We start from the raw sequence: 27,400 nt of genomic DNA, 5'->3' as shown, positions 1-27,400 counted from the left end.
TTCTGTCACTCTGTGAGAAGGACTCTTATAGAGTGTTTGATGTAAGAAGTTTTTTTTTTTTAATCACCTCAGCTTTTTTCCACATTCCCTTTAAGGTTAAGGAGATTTTCAGTCTGGTGGGAACCTGTTGTTTCCTTTGTATCTCTGACTGAACTCCTAATGTATGCACAGCACTTTAATGTGGCAAAAATGGTCACAGTGCCCTCTAGGGGACATATGAGGTAATGTGGATCAAGGTTGCATAAAGTCCTTCATGTAAAATAATACACAACCTCAGGTTACCCAGCGGGAAAATGAAGAGCTAGACAGAGATTGGGAGTTTGAGGACATGGAAAAGTTGCCCAAGTGATCAAATAGATTAGTGAATATAAATTATTATCCCTCAGGGGACCAAATGTGAGTGAAGTGCACTTTCAAACCAAGTTGCCAGGTTATGTCTTAAAGCTGAGGTCTTGCAGAAAATCTACTTGCAAATCAAAAGTAATTCAAAAACCACATCTCTTAAAAACAGAGCAGTTCTCTTCCAGTAGAAGCCTGTCAGCATTCAACTGTTCAGATTAATTAACCGAGTCGCCCTAAACGATATGTGGCAAATAGTTACTGTTGCAGCTTTTAATGTGTAGTTCAAGGTGTCATGGAATTTACACCATTATAGTCTGATGCTGGTATATAAGAATTGACTTTGGTTATTCTGTTCTTAATGAATATTTAACCCACCGATGCACTCTGAGAAGACCCTGCTATACTAAAATAGTCACTTTAATGTGAGTCAGTTGAAAAGGTAAAACAAACTGCTGTTGTTAAATGTGTTCATATTTATCGAGGATGTATTTGTTTGCGCACAAAGCTTTTGTTCAGCGGCGGAGACGCTAAGAAGCAGCATCAGGGATGTTTTTTCTTGCCTGTATCTGTGTTAGTTGAGTATCATGCAAATGTGCTGGATTTATGGAGTTTTCACTTAGTGCTACTTTACTGGTGCCAACAGTGATGTATGATAATATGCTGTTAAAACGCAGACTGTAAGAACTAATTGATATAAAGATTTCCTGTTTGATAATAAAATAGAAACTACCAAAAAGCTCCAGGTTGCTTACAGGGGGGATTGTTTTATAATAATAGTTTGAGGGTGGGGTTTTAGGTTATTACTGTATGCTATGTCAATGTAACCTGTATTAAGACAGGTTTCTTCTGTCAAATATGATGGATTTTAAGCTCTGCAGTTTGAATCTGTTCAGACAAGTGGCATGGACTTTGAACGATTATTCAGCTAATAAAAAGAAAACCACTCCCTTAAATACACTCTATTGTTCCCAAGTCCACATGTTAAATCAATAATTAATTCAACACCCAGTAATAAAAAAAAAACAAGGTAATTAACAATGTGTGATATTTAATATCATTTTTCTCTATGAGAACCACAATCCAGAAAAATAATTACAATGAATTATGACATTTTGTTGTACTTGACAGCAGCATTATTTATGACTAACCATCTCATTTTCTTAATGATGTACAAAACTGGACTTTCTCTGTCAGTGGGTGGTTTATTTACCTCTGAAATATCCCTTAATTAAAAAAAAAAAAAAAAGAAAAGACATAGCCTTCATGTGTTTATTACAAAAATACATGTGTAAAGTTACTTGGCCAATTCATTTAGGTGAAAATGTTAAAGACAATCTGATCAGTCTTGCATGTAGCAGGAGTGGCCAGTCTGTTAGTACAACACATTCATTCTTCTTTATGAGGTATTTCCCTCTAGAGAGAACCAGTCAGGTCACTTAACAGCATGAGGTTCAACTGTTACATTGAGCGGTTAGCATGCACACTTCAAGGTAAAAGGTTTATTTAGAATGGTCTTGATTTAGGTGATGACTGAATGAACCCAGCTTGAAGACGCTGCCATCAGTGTGTGTGACGGAAGCCTCCGAACCGTGGTCCTGTCCAGCCCAGCAGGTGGCGGCCATGGCTGGCCGTGGTGAGAATCAGCCCGAGCAGAGCCACGTTCCCAAACGCTCCACGCATTCTCTTTTTAGGATCTGAATGGGATGAAAGAGTAACAACAACTTGGTTGACTCGGAAATAACAGCAAACTTTACAAACAAAACAAAACAAAACAAAACATGGACATGATGTCTTACCTCCTGTAGAGTACCCATGGGCATACACCTCTCTGCTTATAATCCATACAGCTCCAAGTCCACTGGCTAGGCGCTGTGCCACAAACACACAAAGATTACACACTCAGATAAGACAAGATTGGACAAGAAGAGTAGACATTCCTACTAGAATCTCTGTATACAAATAGTGCCATCATGTTTACCAAAGACTATCAAAAAGTCTTCGTTTGATCAAGGAATAACAATCTGTCACATGTTTGTTTCAAAGTGGTATATAATGCTGTGTTAGCATGACAATGCAAAAAATCAAATCAACTCACAGGACAATGCAAACCACCCATGGCCAGGCAGAAAAGGAAGGCGGGGTATATCTCCAAGCTGATGAGAGGCGATAGCTGTGTTAACTTTCACCTCCTTTTTCCACTGTTACTGTGACTCATGAAAACCTGGTGCAACAACAGAGTCCCAGTGTGCAAAATATCTATACTTACGTGTTCTGGTGTGCACGCTGGATACAGTTGAAAACATTTCCATTTTCAGGGTCATCACTGTACATCTGAGGATACTGTAGGACAAGGCATAGGTGTTTGTTATGATTAGCACTTCTCATCTAGGTAGTTAATACAAGGCACTCCTCAGGTATGAGACAATGTCAGCAAACTGGAAATTGTCCACTATATTCAACCATGTCAACAGGAAAACTTGAGCTCACCGGCACGTTGTACTTCTTACGAGCTTTGCCAACTTTAATAGCCAGATGTCCAACCATCACAATACTGGCAACACCTGTCAGCATCACGTATCCATACTCTTTGGAGAGCACAACCATTCTGGCAAACCTGAATGAGGAAAAAAAAGATAAGCCTATAAAATATTACAAATTATAGGGTTAGGGTTAGCACCTTTGTTTTTTTCAAGACTAGTTTAATTTCTGTATAAGGAAAGAAATGACAGGGGGTTCAAACAGAAAACTATTTTTTCACGCGCAGGAACACATGACTTTTTGTTTATCTCTACACCGGTAAACAACAGAGTAGGCCGTAAATTTGTTCATTTGGGCACAGAAGCTGTGACGGAGAAGAGCAAGGACGTTTAAAAACGAAAGGTCAAACGAGGACTCAAACCAACCGTCTTTGCTCAAACGGCGTCATTAACATTTAAACACCGACATGTCTGAGAGATAACGCGGTGAATCCGCAGCGGTTTACCTGGAAGATGCAGAGCTCGACTCTGACAGCTGAAGCACTCGGTTGAAAACACAGCGACTACGCGACCTCACTGAAGCTCAACTTTTACCAGCTTCCGCTTATGTGCGTCTGTCAGTGTGCGGAGGCTTACGTAACATTACAAACACACAGCGAGGGCGTGGTGCGGCTGATAGACGACCACAAAGCAGCGGGTTTCTATAGAGAGTGTCAGTGATTTATTAACAGCTCTAATGGCTGATGTGTGGTAGGCTAAAGTCAGGGCAGCAACCGGTTTCTCTTCTCCACTTGTTCACATTAACCCTGATAGTAGCCTAATGATAGGCTAATCTGTCAGGCTGACGTTGTACGCACGCAGTCCTCAGGTGAGTTAAGGAAACAGGTCAGATGAGGTCTTCAGATACATTCTGATCCCCTACAAGAATAATACAGATGATTATCCCACTTTTAGTTTACTGTTATGTTAATGCAGTAGCTCGTGGAGTATAATTGTTGTTTACTGAGGTGTTTCTATTTTTTTTTCTTCATATTTTAGCCTACTACATTTCAGTACTAGTGAGCAGTGCACATCAGACAGACTGTAAAACACTATAATAACCTGTGGTGAAAAGTAACGTGAATGTGAATTTACTATACCATAGTACAGTTTTAATTTCTAAATACAAATTTTCATTTTTTGTGGAAATATTTTACGTATCCTACTGTAGATTTAGTCACTAGTGCTTTCAGGATAATAAAGCCCAAATAAATTGGCTGACAACAGTATAGTAAGCATACATTAATGATATTTGTCTAATGTAGTAGGCTATATGACTCATGTCCTCACTATGGCTGGGGTCACAGGAATGCTTTTACTTCTGGTAGGCTACTTCAAATATAAAAAGTTCAGTGGTAAAAAGTCAAAACTCATGAACCTGACAAAAGGGGGTTTCAAGTAGGCCTAGATGCTACTTCTTTTTTAGAGCCTGCAAGCCAGAAAATATGGGAACCAGTGGTAGTGTATAACAGAGGAAGAAGTTGTTTGCCTTTGGTAACTACATTCCCTGTAGGGAAACAGAAAATGTGTAAATCTTATTAAAGGGATACGCCAACATTTTTTTTTCGTGTCTTGCCTCATTGCCGAGTCCATGACAAGCAGATAGACACCATCCTTTCGACTGTGCGTGCAGTAACAGAGATAGGCTACCCGTGGGCAGAGCTGGCGCACCGCTAATTAGCTTAGCTCAAACGCTGGAAGTGCATAGGTAGTGTTAGCCTGCCTCCCGAGCCAAAATCAGCAGTCAGAAGCTGATTTCATTTTAGCTCTAAACTCTGTAATATTTATCGACATTTTAAACATTTTTAGGCGAGAAAGTAGCCGTAGATCAGCAGTGTGTCATTAATTTGTCTAAATACCAGCTGTTTACAATTTTGTTCCGACGAATTCGGCACTACTCAAGCTAGCTGTTGTGACCAACGCACTTCCGGTTACTTCCGGTTACTTTCACAAAATAAAACACCCGTTGCCCTTTACGATTTGTGCTTTTAACTCTTTCACTGCCAAAGACGAGTTATCTCGTCTTAGCGAATCCAAGCGTAGTCTGCCAAAGACGAGATAACTCGTCTTAGCGTTTTTTTAATGGCAACGCCATGCTGAATGTCTTGCCCTACTCCTCTGTGAAGATCAGACTTGTATCATCAAAATAAAGTGCAGAAAAACACATTTGGATTGAGAGATGTAAAAAATATAGCGTATCCCCCCCCCCCTCACGGAGCGGTGCGGGTGTCTGACTGCAGCGGCGCCGCTCCGTGACACTCTGGCCGCCGGTGAGAGCTTAGGGGGCGGCGGCGGGGCTCATGGCGGCTCGGCAGCTCGTCGAAGCTCTGTGCAGCTCCGTGATACAAAGCACAAACGTTAGTAACAACAACCCCGTCGATCGCTCGTCGTTAGTCGTCAAGAGCGTTTGGAAAGTCGCCAGATTTTGCGAGAAATCACTCGGATAGCAGCTTGAAAACCCCGCGATCTACAGTAGTGTGGATGAGGAACGGACGGCGCCGGCGAACGTGACGAGAGGTAAAGGGCCTTTCACACCGAACGCGGTATGCGCTGCGCCCACCGCGAGGTACAGCGCAGACAGGCGCAGAGCAGGTCGGCAGCGCGTACACATATGGCGCGAGTTGCTGAGCAACCGAACAAACAAGACAGGATTTGGGGGGGTATATGCAAAGATATGTTCGCCAGGAGCTACAAAACGACCGCTTCCAGGTGAACTTTAGCGTCAGGCTGAGCAGGGAGCAGTTTAACAGCCTGTTAGAGAGAGTTGGTCTGATCCTCAGGAGGATGACAACTCACTTCATGCATCCCGTCACTTTAACTGAACGTCTGGTCGTTTGTTTTCTCTCTGCAAGCGGCTGATTTTTTTTCAGACTCCACTACATCCTCTCCTATTGGACGCGCCGAGATGTCGTCACAGCGCGCTGCGCCCAGATAAAGCCTTGGTTATACTTTCGCCTGGCTCCGTTGGCAGTTGGCGCGCGCACCTCGGCAGAGCGCACAGGCGTTTATACTTGCCGCATTCACCGTTGCAATATTCGTAGCAAAGACAGGGGGCGGTAGATAAAAAAATACAATAGGAAGTAGCAGAAGCAACTAAAAACAGAGAAGAAGTAAGCAGGCTTTCTCCTATAGCTCTACTATTTACCTTAATTAAAAAGCTCCGGTGTAATTGTGATAGTTAACTACATGATTTGAAAACCAACCGTCCTTGCAACATCAGTGTAGTAGTTATATAACGTTATCGATCGCTCCATGTATTGATTTTTCGCCGGCTTGTTGTAAACAGATGCACATGGAGGAGAGGAGGGACCGGATTTGCATAGTTCCTCGAGTTCTGGGTCATTTGATGGTCTTTATAACTTAATTACGAGTTGTACAAATGCTAGAGCGTACCAGCTCAGCCAGTCTTCCCTCAAATTCATCCATTTTGAACCGAGCGACACTCGCGCGGCGCGCGCCAAGTTTCAAAATCCTGGAGGTGCGCGACAGCGCGACGCGCCAGCGCGCGACGCCGTCGCGAGGTGCGCGTTTACGTCATTTGTGGCGCGCGAGCCTCGCGCACTCGCGACTGCGTCGAGCATAAACCAGGCTTAATTCGGGCGCAGCGCGCCGCCGCGGCACGCGCCCACCTCGCGTACCGCTCAGCTCGGCGCAGAGCCGTTCGCCGGTGCGCCGCGGTAGCACGTACACAATGAATGGGTTTGCTGCCGCCTTCCGCCGCCTGCCGCGTTCGGTGTGAAAGGCCCTTAAACGTGGTGGGAGTGTCTGTACTCTGTTGTGAGCGCACATGTCTGTGGCTGTGAGTTCAGGGGGCGTCAGCCAGAGCTGTCGGCTGTGTGTGTGTAGATGTGTGTGAGACAGAGAGAGTGAGACCGCTGCCTGCTGACCAGAGGAAGCTGGATCTGATCTAAAGCGCCGTGTTTCGGCTACAAAAACCTGTCGAACTGATCCGCGCGCGCGCGCGCGCGCGCACACACACACACACACACACAGACACACACGCACGCACACACACACACACACACACACACACACGTATGCACACACGTATGCACACGCACACGTCACGTACGCGCACACACTAAAAAAAAGGAAAGAAAAAGTTGTAACTCAAAGAAAAGAAAGAAAAAAGGCTGCAGTAGTGTGTGTCAGTAGCTAAATATTTTGTCTTTTGTCATCAAAAGTCATTTGTCAGTGTTGATTTAGTTGTTGTTTACAAGAGAACAACTGTACAGATGTTGAGGCGTCACTAAAGCAAAATATAAAGGAGCCAATTGTACTGGTTCACCTGAAAATGACAGCCGACACAAAAACCTCTTTTTCTCAAGATTTTGGTGCCAAAATGGCATTTTGGGCTAAACTAACCTATATTCAACCGTCAATTTCACAAGACTGGAACAAGATAGAAACAAACAGGTTTTTTTTTGCTGGAAACTAGAGACCCTCTTCTTTCCTTTGATGGGTTGAATGTGTATGTAGTAACAGTACATAATATTATGGTGGGTCTACGGAAATCAGTCAAAAAGCTGGAAAATGCCTGGCAAGCTGGAGGAAGCTGCTGTGAGAATGGCTGGCAGTCAAAGAGTTAATGATGCGAAGCCTGCGAAGCTAGTTCAGGCCGTTAATATAATACATCCATGGTTCAGGCAGACAACTCAGGCCGCGCCCATCTTGGCCAGCTGATCAGTCACATGCTCCTCTCGCCCAAATAGGGTGGGTTATTTAAATCCCCCAGTTTACCTGCTCATCCCTGGTTATGCTTCTGCTGCTGCTCTGCCTTTCACTACTGCTGCTGCTGCTGCTGCCTTGCTGCCCATGAGGTTTTGCAAACCCACCACCTCCCCAGCATCCTGTGGCCTCTGTCTCTTGATTCCCTGTGAGGGTCGGCTTCGTTCCCTGTAATGTCTGGCAAAGCAGATCATATATGAGTCAGAGCCTGACGCCAAACCTGCTGCAGCCATGCTCAAGAATATGCTATCCATGCTGTGCTTCAGCTTGATATGCTTACGCTCAATAAATTATTTCTTCTCATTCCAGAGTTGTCTGACTGAACTTTGAAATAGGAAGCTAACCTACCCTCGATGTAGCTAGCTTGAACCAAAATAAACCGTCTTTGCTTGAACCTTCCGTTTTGACCGATCGGCATTTTGACCGCTCAAGATGCCTTACCGGAGAGTTTTGTCAGCTCTGAGGCGAAGATCGGCCCGCCGGTTTCCGTTTAGAGTTGCTGAAGAGTGTCTCTGATGACTTTAGGTGGAGGCAGGCTAACACTACCTATGCACTTCCAGCGTTTGAGCTAAGCTAATTAGCGACTTTAGGTGGAGGCAGGCTAACACTACCTATGCACTTCCAGCGTTTGAGCTAAGCTAATTAGCGGTGCGCCAGCTCTGCCCGTATCTCCCTTGTTACTGCACGCACAGTCGAAAGGATGGTGTCTATCTGCTGGTCATGGACTCGGGAGTGAGGCAAGACACGAAAAAAAAATGTTGGCGTATCCCTTTAAACAAGTTACAAAAAAGGCCAGTTTTGGATGTGGGTCACCTTTTTATCTTCCTTCAGAGACCGACGTCTCAGAATCCAAGTATTAAGACATTCATTTATCACACAGTGTCAGCTTTTACTGCAGAGTTACAATCCATTTTTTTTATGACAGACAGGCAGCCAGAAAATTTGCCCTCTGCTGAGGTGACCAAGGATCTAACCAGCCAAGTTTCCTGGATCACATATCAGGTCAAGTACAGGTATTTCTGGCATCTGTTCAGCAGATCCTGGCACAGTAATGCATGAGCTGCTGACATGGGCCTGAATTCATAATCATTTTTATTATTATATTATATTATATTATATTATATTATATTATATTATATTATATTATATTATATTATATCTGTGGTATTTGAGAACATAAAAAGTTTTTTATGAATGCAGAGTAACAATAGGAACTAGAAAATTTCCTCTCGGGAAATTTTGAATGGGCCACGGGAGCTACTGCGGGTTGTGCCATCTCTGTCAACATGGGAATCAAACCCACGATCTTAAGGTCAAGACAGAGCTGATCAGACAGACATGATCATCTTTCTATAAGCACTGATATGGAGGAGCTGTAACCACATTAGGTTAACTGTGTGTGTGTGTGTGTGTGTGTAACTGTAATCACATGAAGCTGGCTCTAGAGTCTGTGTGTGTGTTGTAGTTAGTTAGTAGCTGCATCCTGTGTCAGTCTGATTTAGCTGTGTCTGTGTTTATAAACATTTAAACGAGCGCCAGGTGGATTGTTTATGAAGTTAACGAGCTCTGGCCTGAGGATCAAAGAGGTTACCACGGCGATAGGGGCCCCCGCAGGCTGAGACAGACAGAAACGTGGAGAAAAACAGCCATTTTCTGCCTCTAAACCGGTCTCACAATTAGGCTTAGCATGACAAAACGGTAACTCCTATCAGAACAAAACACAGATCAACGTTGCTCTAAGGACTTACTGAAAATTTCGGTACGATTTGGTGTTTCTACAGTAAATATTTTGGCGACGCTGGCAGTTTTAAAACATTAGGCCGTTCTGCTCCTCTCAGAAAATATTTGTATTGGACTCAATGAGGAGCAGGGACAGACGTGGCCGCACTCAGAGGCTGATTCTGTAAGTTCTGTAAGTCTCTCTGATATTTTGAGCACATGACATGAGAGATAACAAGTTTGTCTTACAAATTCTGAAAAAATTATGTCTGTAGAGTGTAAATTGTGGCCGTGCTCACAGTTTATCCAGAAAAAATACAGAATGTTTCTTCACTCTCTCCCACTCTAACTGATGATGTCACGCACTCTGACACGAACATTCTATGCAATACACACCCATTATAAACTCATAATTTCTCCAAAAATGATCATGGTCATTGATCAGGGATTGATCAAAAACTATATGACCTATCAAAACGTGGAGTAATACGACAATACACAAGACTTGTGTCTACTGTTTAAAGTTTAAATGGAGTCTCTAGGTGAAAGTATGCCTGAGCAGTAGACTTTTGTTAAACTCCAATGATTGGTCTTTTTCGCTCTTTTTTTCCCGCCCGTCCCATTGACTTACATGCAAAAAATTTTGCGCAGTAAATCGCGACTTACGTCGCGAATAATTCGTACACTGTTGAGAAAAGTAATAGCACACCGATCCCGATCAGGACGCACATTTTGATATATAATTTGTCCTGCAACTCTTCGAGTTGCAGGACTAGTAGCGAACCGAAAGTTGGCCGGAAGTGGAAAAATAACTAGAAAAAGCATTTCCAAGAATGGAAATGGTGTGACTGCTGATAGCAACTGAACGCTGTTGCAGAATTAGCAAATAGTGCAAGCAGTGATCACCATACAAATGTTTGACCAAGGTCGGAATTGATCCCACAACCTCATGGTCATTAGACTTCCACTCTGCCTCTAGGCCACAGTGCACACACAGTTGCAGAGACTGTTGTCTGTTAATGATCTGCACACTGTCAACATCAAGAAAGCTTGAGAGTCAAGCTTGAATGACTTAGAATGAAAATTTCTGTGAATTTCAGGCTGAGAGCAGCAGTTTCAACATGAAGCAAGTTATCAGAAGTCAACAGAGGACAACTGGGAAAATAATTCACTATAATTGTTGTTGAGGCAAGATTTGAACCAGCAACCTTCAGGTCTCCAGACCAGCAAGCTAACCACTAGGCAGCCAGAGCACACTTAGAATGAAAATTTCTGTGAATTTCAGGCTGAGAGCAGCAGTTTCAACATGAAGCAAGTTATCAGAAGTCAACAGAGGACAACTGGGAAAATAATTCACTGTAATTGTTGTTGAGGCAAGATTTGAACCGGCAACCTTCAGGTCTCCAGACTAGCAAGCTAACCACTAGGCTACAGACAGAGACAGTATGTGAGGGGTAAAGAAAACCTTTGATAAGAGGATCACTGGCTTCTGCTTAAAAAAAAAAGTAAGGAGTCGAACCCATGACCTCATGATCAATAAACCTTTACTCTGCCACTTTGCCACAGAGAGCACAGACATAGGCATGTTGTGGAGAACTCTCAGCATTGGGCTGAATGAGAGCAGAGAGCTCCCTGGCTGCATTTAAAAAATATTTTAAATTATTATCTAAGTCTCTTTGCATTTTTGACCAGAATTTTAGCCAGAAGACAAGTGTGGCTACAAAACTGGAGAAAATAATTTGTCTAGAGTTTAATTTGCAGAAAAAGTTAAATATTTTAAAAAGTATAAATAGTTAAAAAGAGAAAAGTAACGCCGATAAAGTTCAAAAAAAGCTGCACGTTTTGATATATGAATTGTTGAAATAGCACAACACCTAACACACTAACCATATGGCCACAGAGAACCTGAGTTACAATGAGCTTTATACTATGAGGAATCAAAGACTGTCCAATGACAGCTGAATAATTGGAATCAAAAGTCAAGCAATGATGTGAAATGACTGAGGCAGGAATCGAACCCGTGACCATATGATCACTAAACCTTTACTCTACCACTCGGCTACAGAGAGCACACTGCTTTCAAGACTGTTGTCATTCATTGTAATGTGATGATGTGCTGCAAACTGGTACGAGTAATCAAGGAGATAACAAACACCTGTAACCAATTGAAGGCGGGGGAGGAGAGCAGAATTCAACATAACATAACAAGAATTCTTCCCTTGGATTCGAACCAGTGACCTTAGGGTTGGCAGGCAGTTACCCTAACCCCTACACTACAGAGGAGTTGTCAAGAAGAGAGGTTGAGACTTTGATGAATGTGAGATTTTTCAATGATGCTTAAAACAAAAAGAAATTAATATAAATTAGCCACACCAAGTAAGAAGAGGACTTTTTTGTGACCTGTGACTATTTTTTGGTGAATTAAAATGAATTAAAAAGCACTTAACAGCAAGTTACAAAGTTGAGCTCCTTCTCCTGCTGATGTGAAAAAAATGCATTGAGCTTAATGAGAGCAGAGAGCTCCCTGGCTGCATTTAAAAAATATTTAAAATTATTATCTAAGTCTCTTTGCATTTTTGACCAGAATTTTAGCCAGAAGACAAGTGTGGCTACAAAACTGGAGAAAATAATTTGTCTAGAGTTTAATTTGTGGCCATGCTGACAGTTTAGCCAGAAAAACTCTAGAATGTTTTTTTGCCTCTCTCCACTCTGACACCACTCTGGCTCTGCTCGTTAGACGCAATACACACACATTATAAAGCTGAAAAAAATCAGAAAAAGTTAAATATTTGAAAAAGTATAAATAGTTAAAAAGAGAAAAGTAATGCCGATAAAGTTCAAAAGAAGCTGCACGTTTTGATATATGAATTGTTGAAATAGCACAAAGTATGAAGGACTAGAAGAAGACCGTAAAAAGGCGGAAGAAAATGGCCAAACAGAAGAACAATAGTGTGACTGCTTCAGCAGTCACACTAACTAGAAAAAGCATTTCCAAGAATGGAAATGGTGTGAATGCAATGCTGAATGAGCTGAAGAAAGAAAGAAAGAAACAAAGAAACAAACAAACAAACAAACAAACAAACAAACAAACAAACAAACAAACAAACAAACAAAGAAGTAAAAAGACATAAATGGAGTGAAAGAAAGAAAGAAAGAAAAACAAAGGAAGAGAAAAGGAGTAGAAAGAAAGAAAGAAAGAAACAATCAAGCAAACAAAGAAGTAAAAAGACAGAAATGGAGTGAAAGAAAGAAAGAAAGAAAGAAAGAATAGATAGATCAGAGGGGTTAAAAAATAGGGAGGGGTACAGATAGATAGATAGATAGATAGATAGATAGATAGATAGATAGATAGATAGATAGATAGATAGATAGATAGATAGATAGATAGATAGATAGATAGATAGATAGATAGATCGATAGATCAGAGGGGTTAAAAAATAGGGAGGGGTATAGATAGATAGATAGATAGATAGATAGATCGATAGATCAGAGGGGTTAAAAAATAGGGAGGGGTATAGATAGATAGATAGATAGATAGATAGATAGATAGATAGATAGATAGATAGATAGATAGATAGATAGATAGATAGATAGATAGATAGATAGATAGATAGATAGATCAGAGGGGTTAACAAATAGGGAGGGGTATAGATAGATAGATAGATAGATAGATAGATAGATAGATAGATAGATAGATAGATAGATAGATAGATAGATAGATAGATAGATAGATAGATAGATAGATAGATCCTATGTCCTAGGCTCCACCTGGAATTACACTACTATTTATAGAGGTGGAAAGGTTAAATGTCTGAACTGAAATTCATGAGAAAAATATAAATTGTTGGAGATGTTTACATCAAAAGTATAAAATAATTGAGAGGCTGATGAATTTGAGCTGAAAACCTGTGTGTGTGTCTGGGTGTGTGAGTCTGACGGTCTCTCTGTCTGTGTGTACATGTGCAGAAAGTAAAACTGTTGATAAGCGCCACAGAACTCCTCTCTCCCTAATGATCTGATTGATTACACCTGCGTGGCAGCCTGCCCTCAGAAGTTACCATGGCGACTACCATGCTTAGATTTTACTGTGTGGAACAGTGTTGTGTTGTGTCTGTTTGTTTGTTTGTGTATGTGTGCATGTGTGACTGTGTGTGAGTGTCTGTGTGTGTCTGTCTGTGTGAGTGTGATGCCTGTGTTTGTGCGTGGACATCCTCTGTCAGTCTGGTTTATCATGTGTGTGTGTGGGGCTGTGTTTAAAAACATCTTAACGAGCGGCCAGGCTGCACCTGCACTTGTTCTATTAATAGACATGATAACGAGCTGGCCACTACAGCTGGACCAACTGCACACAGAGCAGAGCAGAGCAGAGAGATTTGAGCTCTGTGCAGCTTCCCAAAACAGCCCAGAAAAAGAGAACCGTAACTCTTATCAGAATGTGCTGTCCTGACCATCGGGGCAAGGAGACCTTCCTGAGCGAGCCAATGTGCATTAAATGTTTGTAGGGCAAAAACTTTTCTTGCCGTCGCAAGGTAGAAAAGGGGGGCATTTCTGTTTTTCTAAAAAAATCAGCTCCTACTTTTATATTGAAGTGGATGAGCCACTGGAGCGGGTCTAGCTGGACAATTAAGCTCATTGAGACAATTCTGTAAGTCTGTCTGCTGTTTTGAGCACATCAGATGAGACACGACAAGTGTGGCTACAAACCGGTGAGGAAATCATGTGTCTAGAGTTTAATTTGTGGCCGTGCTGGCAATTTATCCAGAAAAAATCCTGAATGTTTTTTCGATCCCTCTCACTCTAACGATGATGTCACTCACTCTAAGCCCTGCTCGTTAAGCGCAATACACAACCATTATAAAGTTGGATTTTGTCGAAAATTTTAATGATTTTAAAACAGCCAAATACCTAAAAAACTGTTGAAGATATCAATAAGCTGAGTAATATGTGAATAGATTAAAAGTTCGTCTACAGTTTAAAAGTCAAATGGAGTCTGTGGGAGAAAGTATGCTGACGTTTCAGAGGTTCAAAGTAGTAAGAACATTTTAAAAGTTTGAAGATGTTTTCAATGCATTCCTATGGGAAAAAATTAGCAGAAAAAGTTAAATATTTTAAAAAGTATAAATAGTTAAAAAGAGAAAAGTAATGCCGATAAAGTTCAAAAAAAGCTGCACGTTTTGATATATGAATTGTTGAAATCGCACAAAGTATGAAGGACTAGTTTAAAAACCGTAGAAAGGCGGAAAGTAGTAAGAAGAAAAACTAGAAAAAGCATTTCCAAGAATGGAAATGGTGTGACTGCTGACAGCAACTGAACGCTGTTGCAGAATTAGCAAATAGTGCAAGCTGTGATCACCATACAAATGTTTGACCAAGGTCAGAATCAAACCCACATCCTCATGGTTATTAGACTTCCACTGTGCCTCTAGGCCACGGTGCACACACAGTTGCAGAGACTGTTGTCTGTTAATGATCTGCACACTGTCAACATCAAGAAAGCTTGAGAGTCAAGCTTGAATGACTTAGAATGAAAATGTCTGTGAATTTCAGGCTGAGCACTAACCATATGGCCACAGAGAACCTGAGTTACAATGAGCTTTATACTATGAGGAATCAAAGACTGTCCAATGACAGCTGAATAATTGGAATCAAAAGTCAAGCAATGAAGTGAAAAGACTGAGGCAGGAATCGAACCCATGACCATATGATCACTAAACCTTTACTCTGCCACTCGGCCACAGAGAGCACACTGCTTTCAAGACTGTTGTCATTCATTGTAATGTGATGATGTGCTGCAAACTGGTACGAGTAATCAAGGAGATAACAAACACCTGTAACCAATTGAAGGCGGGGAGGAGAGCAGAATTCAACATAACATAACAAGAGTTCTTCCCTTGGATTCGAACCAGTGATCTTAGGGTTGGCAAGCATGCACCCTAACGCCTACACTACAGTGGAGTTGTGAAGAAGAGAGGTTGAGACTTTGATGAATGTGAGATTTTTTGTGAAAAAGTTAAATATTTTAAAAAGTATAAATAGTTAAAAAGAGAAAAGTAATGCCGATAAAGTTCAAAAAAAGCTGCACGTTTTGATATATGAATTGTTGAAATAGCACAAAGTATGAAGGACTAGAAGAAGACCGTAAAAAGGCGGAAGAAAATGGCCAAACAGAAGAACAATAGTGTGACTGCTTCAGCAGTCACACTAATAAAGAAAATGGCCGAACCGAATAACAATAGTGTGAATGCCTTTTGCATTCACACTAACTAGGAAAAAATCCACACAATAACAGTAGTGCCCGGGCTTTGCCCGGGCACTGGTCCCTGCAGCTATTTCATAGCTGTAGGGATCAGTGCCCGGTGCGATTGCCCGTGGCCCTAATAAGTATGGGAGGCAAGCTCCTGCAAGAACAGTACAACCTGACTAATATGAGTGACAGTGAAGTTGACAGTTGTAGGTGAATCAGACAGTAACAAGGGCATGCAGCATTTGTGGTACCACTGCATGATCCTACAGCCTTAAGGTGCCAGAGAGAAATCTGACCAGGGGGGAATGTGAGAGTGTAGATGAAGATCTGGCAAAGTTTATGTTTACTGGACAAAAACATGTCTCATGTCCGGACCCTCATGACAATGTATTGATGTGTTGTTGTCACTACCAGCCGAGTCGGATATTTAAAAAAAAAAAAAAAATCAAATGTCTGTCTTTACCCTCTAAGCTTAGCCTAAATTTCCCCATTGCATTTCCTCTATATAAACTTTAAACTTTTATTTCAAAATGTTCTAGATGTCTTGTCAGCCTGGCATATTTGTTATCTTTGCAAACTTTAGGATGCCCACTAGAATTTAAAATCAAAGCTCTGTGTTTCTGAGCAGATGCGGCAGCGCAGCTTGGGGCTTGTCTCGGCTGCTTGTTATTCAGAGCGTCCAAAATACTTTTGAAGTTTAGATTTACGTCGTCAAATATAAATTAGACAAAATTTGGACAGTCCTATAAGTCAAGATCTCCACATCAACAAAGACCGTTTATAAGAAGATTGTTGCACTCCACAAAACATTACCAAGTTTTCGTCACTAGATGTCCTCATTAAGTCACTGAATATCCTTGACTTCAAACAGCTGTGTGGATTAGTTCAGTCCACAGGATGGCAAGTGTGAAACAGCATTAGGTTATCTATGCCTAAAGGCCTCCTCCTCACCGGGGGATGCAGGAAAAGGGCTGAACTTCATTTTGAGGATGTTATGTGTGCAGGAGAAAGAGGGTGGTCACTGTGCATCTGGTTCTTGACTGTCAGCTTGGGGTAGTTTTCCTTCACGGACTGTCAGCGGCACATCTGTCCTCCTCCTCCTCCATCATGCTGAGTCTGATTCAGCACTTCAACACCTACACAGAGAACCAAGAATAGACTCAGGACTCTTACTGAGACTGGAGAGATGAGGAAAACAACTGCTGCCTGAGACCACGCTGTCCCATCTGATCTGGTTCCATCGTCTGCTGGCTGTATACGGGCTAGTTTGACTTAGGGGAGGTGGGGGAGGGGGGGGGGCATGGCTGATATGTCAGTTATTATCGTGAAAGTCTCATCGCACATATAGGCGTGTGGTGTCGATAGACCTAGAAGGATCCTCCCCACTCGACACATTGTTATAATTGCCACACTCTTGTTTCAAAAGCCTCAATCCCCATGTGATGCGATCACACACATTATACCTCCCAGGTGTCAGGTGCACTGCACTCCTGTTCCACCTCCATACACACACAAAACACACACTGATAAAAGTGTATGCAACACACACGCATGCAAAAAGATCCTTGCATACTGTACACAGTCTATTTTAATCTTTTATGGATGTGGCTTCCACTGTCACGCATGCACACACACACACACACACACACACACCTGCACCTGTAGCGTTATAGGTCACTTTTATTATAGTGGCTCTTGTGGACTGTGTTTTGCTGCCCTCAATATTTAATGTTACCCTTCCATTACCTCCGCTGCCCAGAGCTTCCACTCTCGCTCCAGCTCTCTCCACAGCGTCAGATCTCTCCACAGCACACCCCCACCCCCATCCGCCGCGCAGCTCAGCGCCCCCCCCTCCAGCCCCCCCCACCCCTCATTTGGTTCCAGTTTCAGGAAAGCCAGACATGGCAAACATGTAGTGGAGCAACTGACCGTGATCATCGCGAGCAGCGGACGTTGAGAGAGTTCATGATGTGTGAATAGCTGCGTCCTGATGGAAGAGGCTCGATAAACCAGTGACATCTGAAACAGCATGAGAGCATCCGGCTGTCAAGTTCCAGACAGTGGATGCGCGCCGGATCCACCGAGACATTACGCGCAAGAGGTTGCCACGGGCAAGCGTTAGGTTTGACCTCTGTGGAAATCATTTCTGGAAGAAGCAAAATTTGGGGAGAATGTATCAATGAAGAATGTGAGTGCGCCTGACTCTGTCCAAACGGGGTGGATGAAGCCCTCGGCGGTGTCATGCGTCTTGCCCCGCAGCCAAGCGCGCAACCCTTGCGGCTCATAGTTGTGCTCGTCCTTTCCACCGGGGTGATCGCATCCCCGGTGCTGTCCTCCGGCTGCCCGGACAGGTGTGTGTGCGATGACCAGCTGGTGGTTCAGTGCGCTGGGCAGCATCTGACCACCTTCCCGGTCAACTTGCCGCTGGCCACGCGGCAGCTCATCATCTCCAATAACCGCATCGTGGAGCTGCCGCCGCTCGCTCTCAACTACCTCTCCGACCTGGTGTACCTGGACTGCAGCAACAACTCCCTCACGGAGATATCGGAGTCCACCTTTGGGAATCTACGCAAGCTGGCCTACCTGGACCTCTCCTTCAACACCTTGACCCGGATCGAGGACAGGACGTTCGGCCCCTTGGCGAGTCTGGTGATGCTGAGGATGACGGACAACCCGGGGCTCTCGGAGATTCATCCGGACGCCTTTGCGGAAAACGCGGCCCTTCAGGTTCTGGATGTGAGCCGGAACAACCTGACGGTTCTCAACATCACCTCCCTGATCGCGCTGCCCGCCCTGCGCTCCGTGGGGCTCAGCGGGAACCCGTGGAGCTGCGAGTGCGACAACGAGGACCTGTGCCTGTGGGTCCACCTGGAGGGCTTCAAGTTCCAAGGTCCAGAGTTCTATTTTATTCTAATGTCATGTAATTTGGTATCAACTGCTGTGCTCCACTTATTAATTATTAGATAATACCCGGTTATGTAAACAACTATTGGCCTTTTGTTGATGGCTGCTCCCACGACCATGCCTGTATCCCATGTCAGGATGAAAATGAATTTATCTCCCTGACTGCAGCTGTTAGTGTTTCATATTAATTAGAAATAAATCAGAAATAGTTATGCAAAAGACAATTTGGACAAATATTAAAACATTAGACCTTATAAAGAGTTTAAGCTGTAGGCCAACTAATGGTGCTATAATTAGTTGATCAATCATTTATGAACTATAATGCTTTAGGTCAGGTATCAGGTATAAGCCATTAATGATAATGTTTGAGTTACCCAGGTTGTGAGAAAGATTTCTAGCTGCATGAACATGATACATGGGATTAAGAGCTTTGATTTTTGATTTGTTAGTTTAAAAAAAAAAAAAATGTGTTCAGAGAAAAATACACCGAAAAACTGAAACACCTAAGGTCTTAAAAGTACATGTTGCCACAGGGCCCTCCTCAAGACGGGGCCAAGGACCTCATCATGCCAAATGATGAAGTGCTCCACACCAACAAAGGCGTTTTCCATAGAAAGCACTGACCAGTTAACACGCTCGGGGCTCTGTGGAGTTCTGGGGCCACAGAGCAATTTCCCACTTTGACTGGTGGGTAATACAGCCATGCTGATGTTTATTGGCCAGGGTGATTTTCCCCATCCTAACACATAAAGCACTGTGAGATATTTATTGAGCATTTCTAAGGCCCGTATAAATCTTTAATAGAGAGTGCTGTTAAAAGTTGAAACTAATTTAAAATTCATAGAGAAGGAAAAGTTAGAATATAACTTTGTGTGAAGAAGGAAAAACATCAGCTTAAAGAAACGCCTCTAAAGATATTCCTCAGAGCCCTTTAAGGAAAGAGTGACTGCATGCTAATCCTGTGTTGAAGCAAATGTCACGTCAACATGTCACATCCAAACTCGCTTTCTCTTCTGCACCTCTGAGCGCACACCGCACATAATCTCACACCATCAACACCCACAACTCTGTTATTCGGCGGTTGTAATATGCAGTGTATCACATGTTAATTATGTTGTCAAACATATATACAGATATGTAACCACAGCTCAGCCATATGCAGTTTGAGTGAGGTCCACAAAGTTGGCCCCTGTCTCAGCTTTCAGTGGGATGAGGCGCAGGTGACGGCGCTGGAGCGTGACAGCATTCAGACTATCAAATGACAAAGAGGGTGAAAGAAGATCGCAGCCAGGGAACCATTTGATTTCTCTTCTAGCAACTGCGTTCAGTGGCTCGGCTCTGCTCTCTGCAGTTTGAGAGCAAAACAAGAGGCTTTTAATCAGAAATGACGAATCAATTTCTGTTCTATTTAGCGAGTGGGGAAGTGTGCTGCAGGTGTGATGAATGGATCACAGTGGCAACAACAGATATCGATCATCCCTCTGTGTTATGGCAGTGGAGCAGATAGATGTGTCTGATATTCCATTATCTTTTTTTGCATTGAGTTATTATGCTCATGCTTTGGTGTGGATGTGTCACTATGCAAAAGGGCAGCCGCTATTTATAGTGCCTTTCTGAGCAAGAAGCCATAATTCTAACACCATTGCAAGAATACACTTGCCACGCTTACTAAAAAGGCATCCCTTGTTTCTCTCTTCCCCCTTCCACGCACACATACACACACACACACACTACAGTTCACCACAGTGAAGCTGATAGATCAAGTCCAAAATGAGTCCTCCAAGAGCTGTCCTATTTTCCTGCTGCTCATTGCCTTTTGTCTCACTTAATTTGGAGTGAAGCCTCTTCCAGTGACAGCTGCCAGCACGGGAGAAGGCGGACACATAGATACACACACACACACACACACACACACACACACACACACACACACACACGCTGTTATGTGTACACGCAGTCTGTCCATCTTCCTCCTGCAGCTCTTAACAACACTCACAACACCTCACCCTCTAAAACCCAACCACGTTGTGTCTTAAACCATGCAGAAACTCACACACATGTGGGCACACACACACACACTCAGCACACTTTTCCTGCTTGGGGTGGGAAACAGAGGAATAACATTTTGGAGATGACTGTGTTTCAGCTGCGAGCTCTGTCTCCAAAGCCTTGTTATCGCTCGTCTGGGTCTCACCTGGTTCACGCAACACAGCTCGCTTGTCTCCTTGGTTTAGGAGACGCATCAATAGCAAGAGAGAGAGAGAGAGAGAGAGAGAGAGAGAGAGAGAGAGAGAGAGAGAGAAAGCTTCAGGAAGGAACCAACAGATTCTCCTCTTGTCTCGCCTTTCTGGCTAGATTAGCACTCTCTCAGCTGTTATATAAGGAGAGTGTCTAGAAATAGAGCAGAGTGTTGATGGGGGAAGGAGAGAGGGAAAGCCCTCTTCTTTGATGCCAGTCCCTTTAGGGGGAGGGGGGGTGGGTGGTGGGGGTGAAGCCAGAAGGGTTTCCTTCCTAGCTGTCAGGCACAGACACATGCATTAACAGACTCTGCAAGGGCACAGCTAGACGATGGGAGAGTAAAGTCTTGTGTGTGTGTGTGTGTGTGTGGGGGGGGGGTTATGCACGCATATATGAGAGAGTGTGCGTGTGTGTGTGTGTGTGTGTATCTGCATGGATGGATGTGTGCTTTTTGTTCGAACTACAGCCTGACCGCATATTGTGTGAACAGTGAACAGCAGCCGCCTTTGAGAGGATCAGAGTAGCTTTGAATCCTCTGTGGTAGTAGATGGAGCTTAGAGAAGCAAACTGTCCTCATGTTCTTCAGCTGCAGGCTCGTTTTCAGATCCGTGAGCCAGAGAGGAGCTGCACCCAAGATAAGAACGGATATTTATGCACCGACTGAATAAAATATTAGGGAAATGTGAGTTTCATCCTATGAAATGAGCATATGAAGAGATTTGGCTGAAAGGTGAAATCTCTCACTCTCAATTCAAACCTCCCACCATCCGACAGTAAGTCCATGCATCATCTTAACATGGGATGCCACAAAGAGTTCATGGAAACTAGTATGAAAGTTCACAGCAGGTTGATATAGAAAATAGTTAGGGTTAAAAATAAATGGATTAATGGGGGAAATTGGTGTTTAAAGAAGGCTAGAACCAAAATAAAAATAAAATCAGTTCACAACATCAACATTATGTCATTGTCTTGAACTTCTCATCATGAAATTACCCTATTCTACTTCTGTTATTCCATCATGTTTTGCAAGAAAATACCTTCATCTTGCTGCGGTTGACTGTGACTGAATTCTCTATTAAAAGGGACTACGGATGGAAAGTAGCTAGTAAGCTCGAGACTAATGTTATTTTGTACATTGTCCCTGATACAAATAAACTTATTAAACTAAAACTTTCGCAGTAAATTGAACTAAATAACCTCCTGGATAGGATTTTGAACAGGGAACCTTCTTATCTTCTTATCTTCAGGAGTTGGCGATTTTTCAATAGAAGTTTGAATTTGGAAAATTTTGTAGGCATGTACATGATAATGAAATCCATACTTTATAGGGACAATAATAATAGGTAAAAAAAAATCACCTATGATGCAAATGTCACATTCAGGTGACATACAAAAGTACTCAGTAAGAGTGTTCAATTTATACTCAATAACATTAACCCTACATCGAAATGTCATTTCATTTTGATTCATGTTTTTGCTGGAGATCATAAACCATCAGCACTTCAGCTGTCTGATATAATGTAGGCTAATTACAGTTTTCTTCTGTTATTTGTCCATTTAAAATTCATTTTAAAGGAAGATCTGAACTGATGTGTGGTGGTATATCTGACAAAACAGTTTGTAAACCACTGATGCAGAGGACAACAATTTTATTAGAGCGAATGTGTGGATGTGTGCATTATACAACAAGTATAAAATTATTGTGAGATGATCCAAATTTTCCTGGGGGCTGAGAGGAAGAGCAGCACACCTTTCCACGTAGATTTCTACTTATTCATTAGATTTGCACGTACAGTAAAGTCAGACCACATTTACATAGCAGTATGCCCGCAAAGCGAGGATGTTTCAAGCTGTCAGTGTAGTAACAGGGTTACAGAAAACTGTTTCCTGCACAGAAACTTCCTTCCAAGCCTTTTGATCTCATCCCAGTGGGAATCCCCCCCCCCAGCACAAAAGCTTTGAAAAAAACATAAGCCAATTAAAAACAGTGGCCGTATGCAGACGGTAGCATTCTGTTGTGTTGCACCCAGTTTTTGCTCTCAGTAACAAAAGACTCAGGCTTCAGGATTATTTTCGGAAAAATGCTCCTCTTGTCAGCTGCTGCGGAGCTCAACATCCATCATGCCGTGTGTTTAATATTGACTGATAGGCCTTTGAAATTTCATCCATCTACCGTAGTTGTGTGAAAGAGAGGGAACTCAACATTTTTATTAGGATTTGTGGATTTCGGCAAAGTCTTAGTCGTAATCATACCCGCTGCCTGATGATGAGAAACCTTATTATCTGTGGTTTCAGGCAGACACAAAGGCTCAAGTCACTCTCTAATCCTGTGGGGTAGAAAGGAGTTTGAATAATTCATCCATGAATTTTTTTGTAATTTAATGCTGCATCAACTCCAGTCTGTAGTACACAGGAAGCTGCTCAAGCCTTTGAGTTGCAACAATGTTATGCCAGTGCAGTTTTCTGCGCTGTTGTCGTCTCTCCACGTGAACCTGAATGGATTACTGTTATCTCCAGCTCAGATTGCTGCCATGTGCCTTTAACAAAGAATAAGTAAAATGATATGTAGTAATGTGTATGAATTATTTAATCAGCTTCATTGATTAATTTCATATGTGATTTTCTTTGCCAAGTTACTTGTGCTATAGCTCTGCCGACATCAAAAGATCCTTGAAATCATATGTTAATACGACTACTGTCTACACCTGCTCTATATGTGATAACGTCTGTTGTGATTTGGAGCTATATATAAATGTCACAGCTGTGTAAAAAAAAGTTGCTCAATATTTTCAAAGGAGATGAGCAGTCAAATGTACTTTAAAGGTCTTATATACTTGAAAAATCAGTTTCACATTCTGACTCATTCCACACGTGAACATGAACACATTATGATCCAGTTTCATCCTCATGGGAGATTTCTCTATTTGTGTTTTTGTCCTTGATTGAGTGACTGATCACTGATCAGAGATGGGTGGGGCTAAACTGGGAAAAGTTAATATCACACACACATTTGAGTTTTATAGTGTGCCATCAAAGGTCAATCAAAGGTCTGAGCCGAGCCATGTCTTTCAGAGGCTGTATTTGAGGACCGACTGCATCACAGCGTTTCAACCAGACTGTTCCAAAGGTTGCTTGAAATATGGTTGATGGGTGTGGCCTTCCACTTTCTGGGCAACAAAAGCAACCTTGAAATATAAACAGGTTTCAGCTCAGATATAGAGACAAACAACCTCACACTCACCTTCACTTCTACAGGCAATTTAGAGTCTCCACTCAATAGAGAACCCACTCAGGCACAGGGAGAACATGCAAGCTCCGAAATTGGGAACTGAACCCAGAACAGTGCTAACCACAGTAGACCACATCCTCCAAGGTATGTGGCCCCTGAATTGGGGCACGGCTCTGCTGGAGCAGATCGGATTAGTATTGGAGTGTTACCGCACAGTCTTGATACATTTTTAAAGGGACAACGAGGAGTATGTATTTGGTTATAAAAAAGTCTCACATTAATGTGGATGAATCTACGCTACCCACACTTGTTAATGGCTCCATTCTTGATAGATATATCGTTTTGTCTCTATCGTTATTTTAATTATTGGTGGAAATGCTGGGCGAGCCGACCTGCGTTTCCTTACTTTTGGTTTTGCGGACGCTGCCCGGCGGGTCATGATAATAACGCCGCCAAATCGCCATTTATGGTCGGAACTGCGACGGTATCTGATCGTCTTCCAACCTCTGACTTTAATTCTTGATGAATGAAAACATTCTTGGCAAGATGTCCGTCTTGCGCCGGTCTAAGAATTTCACCGTGTGCGCGGAGGCTCATGGTAAATGTAGTGTGAAAACACTTCGCTTTCCAAAACTCCTCGTTGTCCCTTTAAATAACCAAGGAATATTTTGTCCCCAGACTTAAACTTTGATTCTTGCTTATTTAGACATAAATATTAATGTTACAGGAAAGTATTTAAATTAAAACCAACTTTTTAAGGGCGTTAAAATCAATTATGCATGCACGACCCCCTGTAATGCAGTTTCACTTGCTGCCGTCAAGGACCAATTATGTATATTAAGAATGTCCTGGATTGATGTGATGAAGAAAATGCAAACCCTCCATATTCAGTGCAGAACAAGATGACTCATGATGCCACCGCAGGACAGCTGACCTGTTTACTGTGTGTTTGTGTCAACTTCATCAGCCTGGAGTTTATATGAAAAAAACAAATTTCTGCTTTTAGTGCACTTCACTGTTATGCCGATGCCTTGTCCTCTGGAGTCCTATGAGTAACCTTGTTATTCTTTCTCTGTGACAGACGAGGGCCAGACAGTGTGTGGCTCACCTGCTGACATGCAGGGCCGTCGACTGGGTGAGGTGGGTATCCAGCTACGGACGTTATGTCATCAGACTCTGGGCTCCTGGGACTATCTTTTCTTTGTCGTCATCGGCTTTGTCATCTTTGCTGCTGGCACCGTGTCCGCCTGGGTTATGGGCGTCATCATGGTGCTGTACGAGCGCTACATCAAGAAGAAAGAAGAACAGCCCGACATGGACGACGAGGAAGAAACTGGTGAGATGGGCCGTCCGTCACGAGCCAGGAACGACCATGGCAACGGGAATTTAAAAACCTCACATAATGTTTAAAAGAGTTATTCTTAACCCGCCCGCTACGGATTCCCACAGTGCCTCCTGTCAACTTCCAGGACTGTCTGTGAAGTCTAATGAAACTCCAGTCAAACTTATTCTGTCTAACTCAAAAGAGAGAAGAGATGATTTATCAGATAAGGGGAATGTCATTCTACTCTTCTGTTTTCAGTCAATGTAACACACTCTGCCATAGTGGAGGTCTGTGTTTCACTGGGTAATGGTCACCCCTTCCAAAAAAAGCAGCCTCTTTCAGTGAAGTTGGGTATCGTGGAGGCAGCTAGCTCGCCATGCTGTGAAATAACATACTGGTTTAGCATAAGATATTCTGAACACATGCTCATTTTGGTTTATGTATCGGTATCAGTGGTCTCATTTTATGATTAAGGAAAACACGCTTTTTTTGCCAAGAGTAAAATGAGAAGATCAATACCACTCTGTCTGTATACTAAATCTGAAGCAACAACCGTAGCTTAGCCTAACATAAGGTCTGGCAGGAACAGCTAGCCTGCCTCTGTCCAAAAGGTAACAAAATCCACCCACCAGCTGTTTCCCGACATTTTCTGCTTGTATGTGAAACGAAGCTAAGCTAACTGGCTGCTGGCTGTAGCTTTACATTGGACAGACAGCTCTTGGCATGGAAACAAATATATGAAAATGTAAAACTTTCACATTACTATTTGGGTCCAACAGGGAGCAACAAAGCTCATTAAAGCCCAGACCACTAACACTCACAAGATGGTCTGGTCTTAGCAAAAATCCAATTGTCAATTTGTGAATCATGTTTGGTTGTCGTTGACCTAATTCGACAATTAGCTACTATCCAGTAGAAACCATTAGTAGGTAGATAGGATTGGGCTCAACCCAAAAATACAAATAAATAAAACATAATTGAGCTGTTGGTGAGTAAGCATGCTATATTATATAGTTTTATATAAAATTATTGTATTTATCTATCAAATAAAAAAAATGGATTGTTAAAATTGCTGCTGTTTAATCTGATTATCTATTTAGATCCCTCTGATTAAGCATTCTTTGCACACCAAACATTCACCAGTAGACCTCCACAATGGCATAACATTGTAGGAAAGTTGTGACTTTGCCTCACACCATCTTTGTAAAACTGAAAGTGGTGAAGTCATTCTACTCATTAGTATGAAAGGAGAGTATTAATTGCATTTTGTACTATCCATTCACATTTGTGTGTGTGCGTGCGCGCGTGCGTGTGTGTGTGACTGAGCTTTTGCTGGCATGAATGTGTCATTTTGTGCTCCAGTGATGTTTGGTTTTGTAACAGTTCACCCCTCCCCTCGATTATTAGCCCAGAAACTGTAGTCAAGGTATTTGTAGTGAGGATCTACAGTATTGGTGAAGTTGAGAGCCAACATGTACCATCTGCTGAGGTCTGTTTTGGCAACGGGCCCTGCTGGATGGCAAGTAAACAGGAGAGTGTGATAATTGATTTAGGCTTCATTGTCTCTGTGTTGGGTAACTGGCTTGAGTGCAGTGTCCTGTCTGTTTCCGCATGCACTGTTGATGCACCAAAAAGCCTTATGAAGTGTGTATAAGCTGTGAGATGCTAGTTCATTTGAATAAAGAAGGAAATTGAATTTACTGCAATATACAAAAAAAATTCAAAATCTGTGCTTTAATTTTTAGGAAAATATATCACAGTTATATTTATTCTAAAATGTATTTACCCAGCCCATAACATATTTTTAGCAATAAGAAATTAATTTCAGTACACAATATTACTTAACTGTGATCTTAGCACCTGCTTTGCTCGAGATGTTGCCTACAGCATGTGGTGTCTGAGATCACAAAACTAGCATATTTTTGCTCGTAGTTACCTGGGTGTACCACTCCACTGACCATGACGTTGACTGTTATGAACGTAAGACGGAGCAGAGAGGAACAAAACTCTTGTTGGACAAAGAGAATCAAGAGATGGCTACACCACAAACGTCATACGGTGTGTGTGCATCTGTCGGTTGATTTGATAACAAATATGTGACACTGAGGGACCTAAGAAGGAGAGCGTTCTCTCAATATGTTCATGCCAGCTGTTTC

The 27,400-nt window shown here is 42.5% G+C and overlaps 2 protein-coding genes across 2 annotated transcripts; one reads left to right on the top strand and one right to left on the bottom strand.

The window, feature by feature from the left end:
• Positions 1–1,575: 1,575 nt before the first annotated feature.
• On the bottom strand, positions 1,576–3,443 carry mgst3a (microsomal glutathione S-transferase 3a). The gene is made up of 6 exons (XM_085805205.1): positions 3,326–3,443; positions 2,830–2,956; positions 2,609–2,682; positions 2,438–2,495; positions 2,139–2,211; positions 1,576–2,036 (listed from the first exon to the last, which is right to left on the bottom strand). The coding sequence occupies exons 2-6, from the start codon at positions 2,944–2,946 to the stop codon at positions 1,903–1,905; spliced, it is 456 nt and encodes a 151-aa protein (XP_085661331.1). The 5' UTR covers positions 2,947–2,956; positions 3,326–3,443; the 3' UTR covers positions 1,576–1,902.
• A 13,783-nt stretch (positions 3,444–17,226) lies between these two features.
• LOC146971132 (leucine-rich repeat-containing protein 52-like) lies at positions 17,227–26,892 on the top strand. Its single transcript, XM_085805204.1, has 2 exons — positions 17,227–18,439; positions 25,002–26,892. The coding sequence occupies exons 1-2, from the start codon at positions 17,791–17,793 to the stop codon at positions 25,328–25,330; spliced, it is 978 nt and encodes a 325-aa protein (XP_085661330.1). The 5' UTR covers positions 17,227–17,790; the 3' UTR covers positions 25,331–26,892.
• The last annotated feature ends 508 nt before the right edge of the window (positions 26,893–27,400 follow it).

Source organism: Trachurus japonicus, chromosome 17, assembly GCF_045865225.1.
Source record: "Trachurus japonicus isolate A0001 chromosome 17, Traja_1.0".
In the NCBI taxonomy this organism is placed as follows: Eukaryota; Metazoa; Chordata; class Actinopteri; order Carangiformes; family Carangidae; genus Trachurus; species Trachurus japonicus.
Note: the sequence above shows the minus strand (reverse complement) of the source record. Positions and strands in the feature narration are given on the sequence as shown.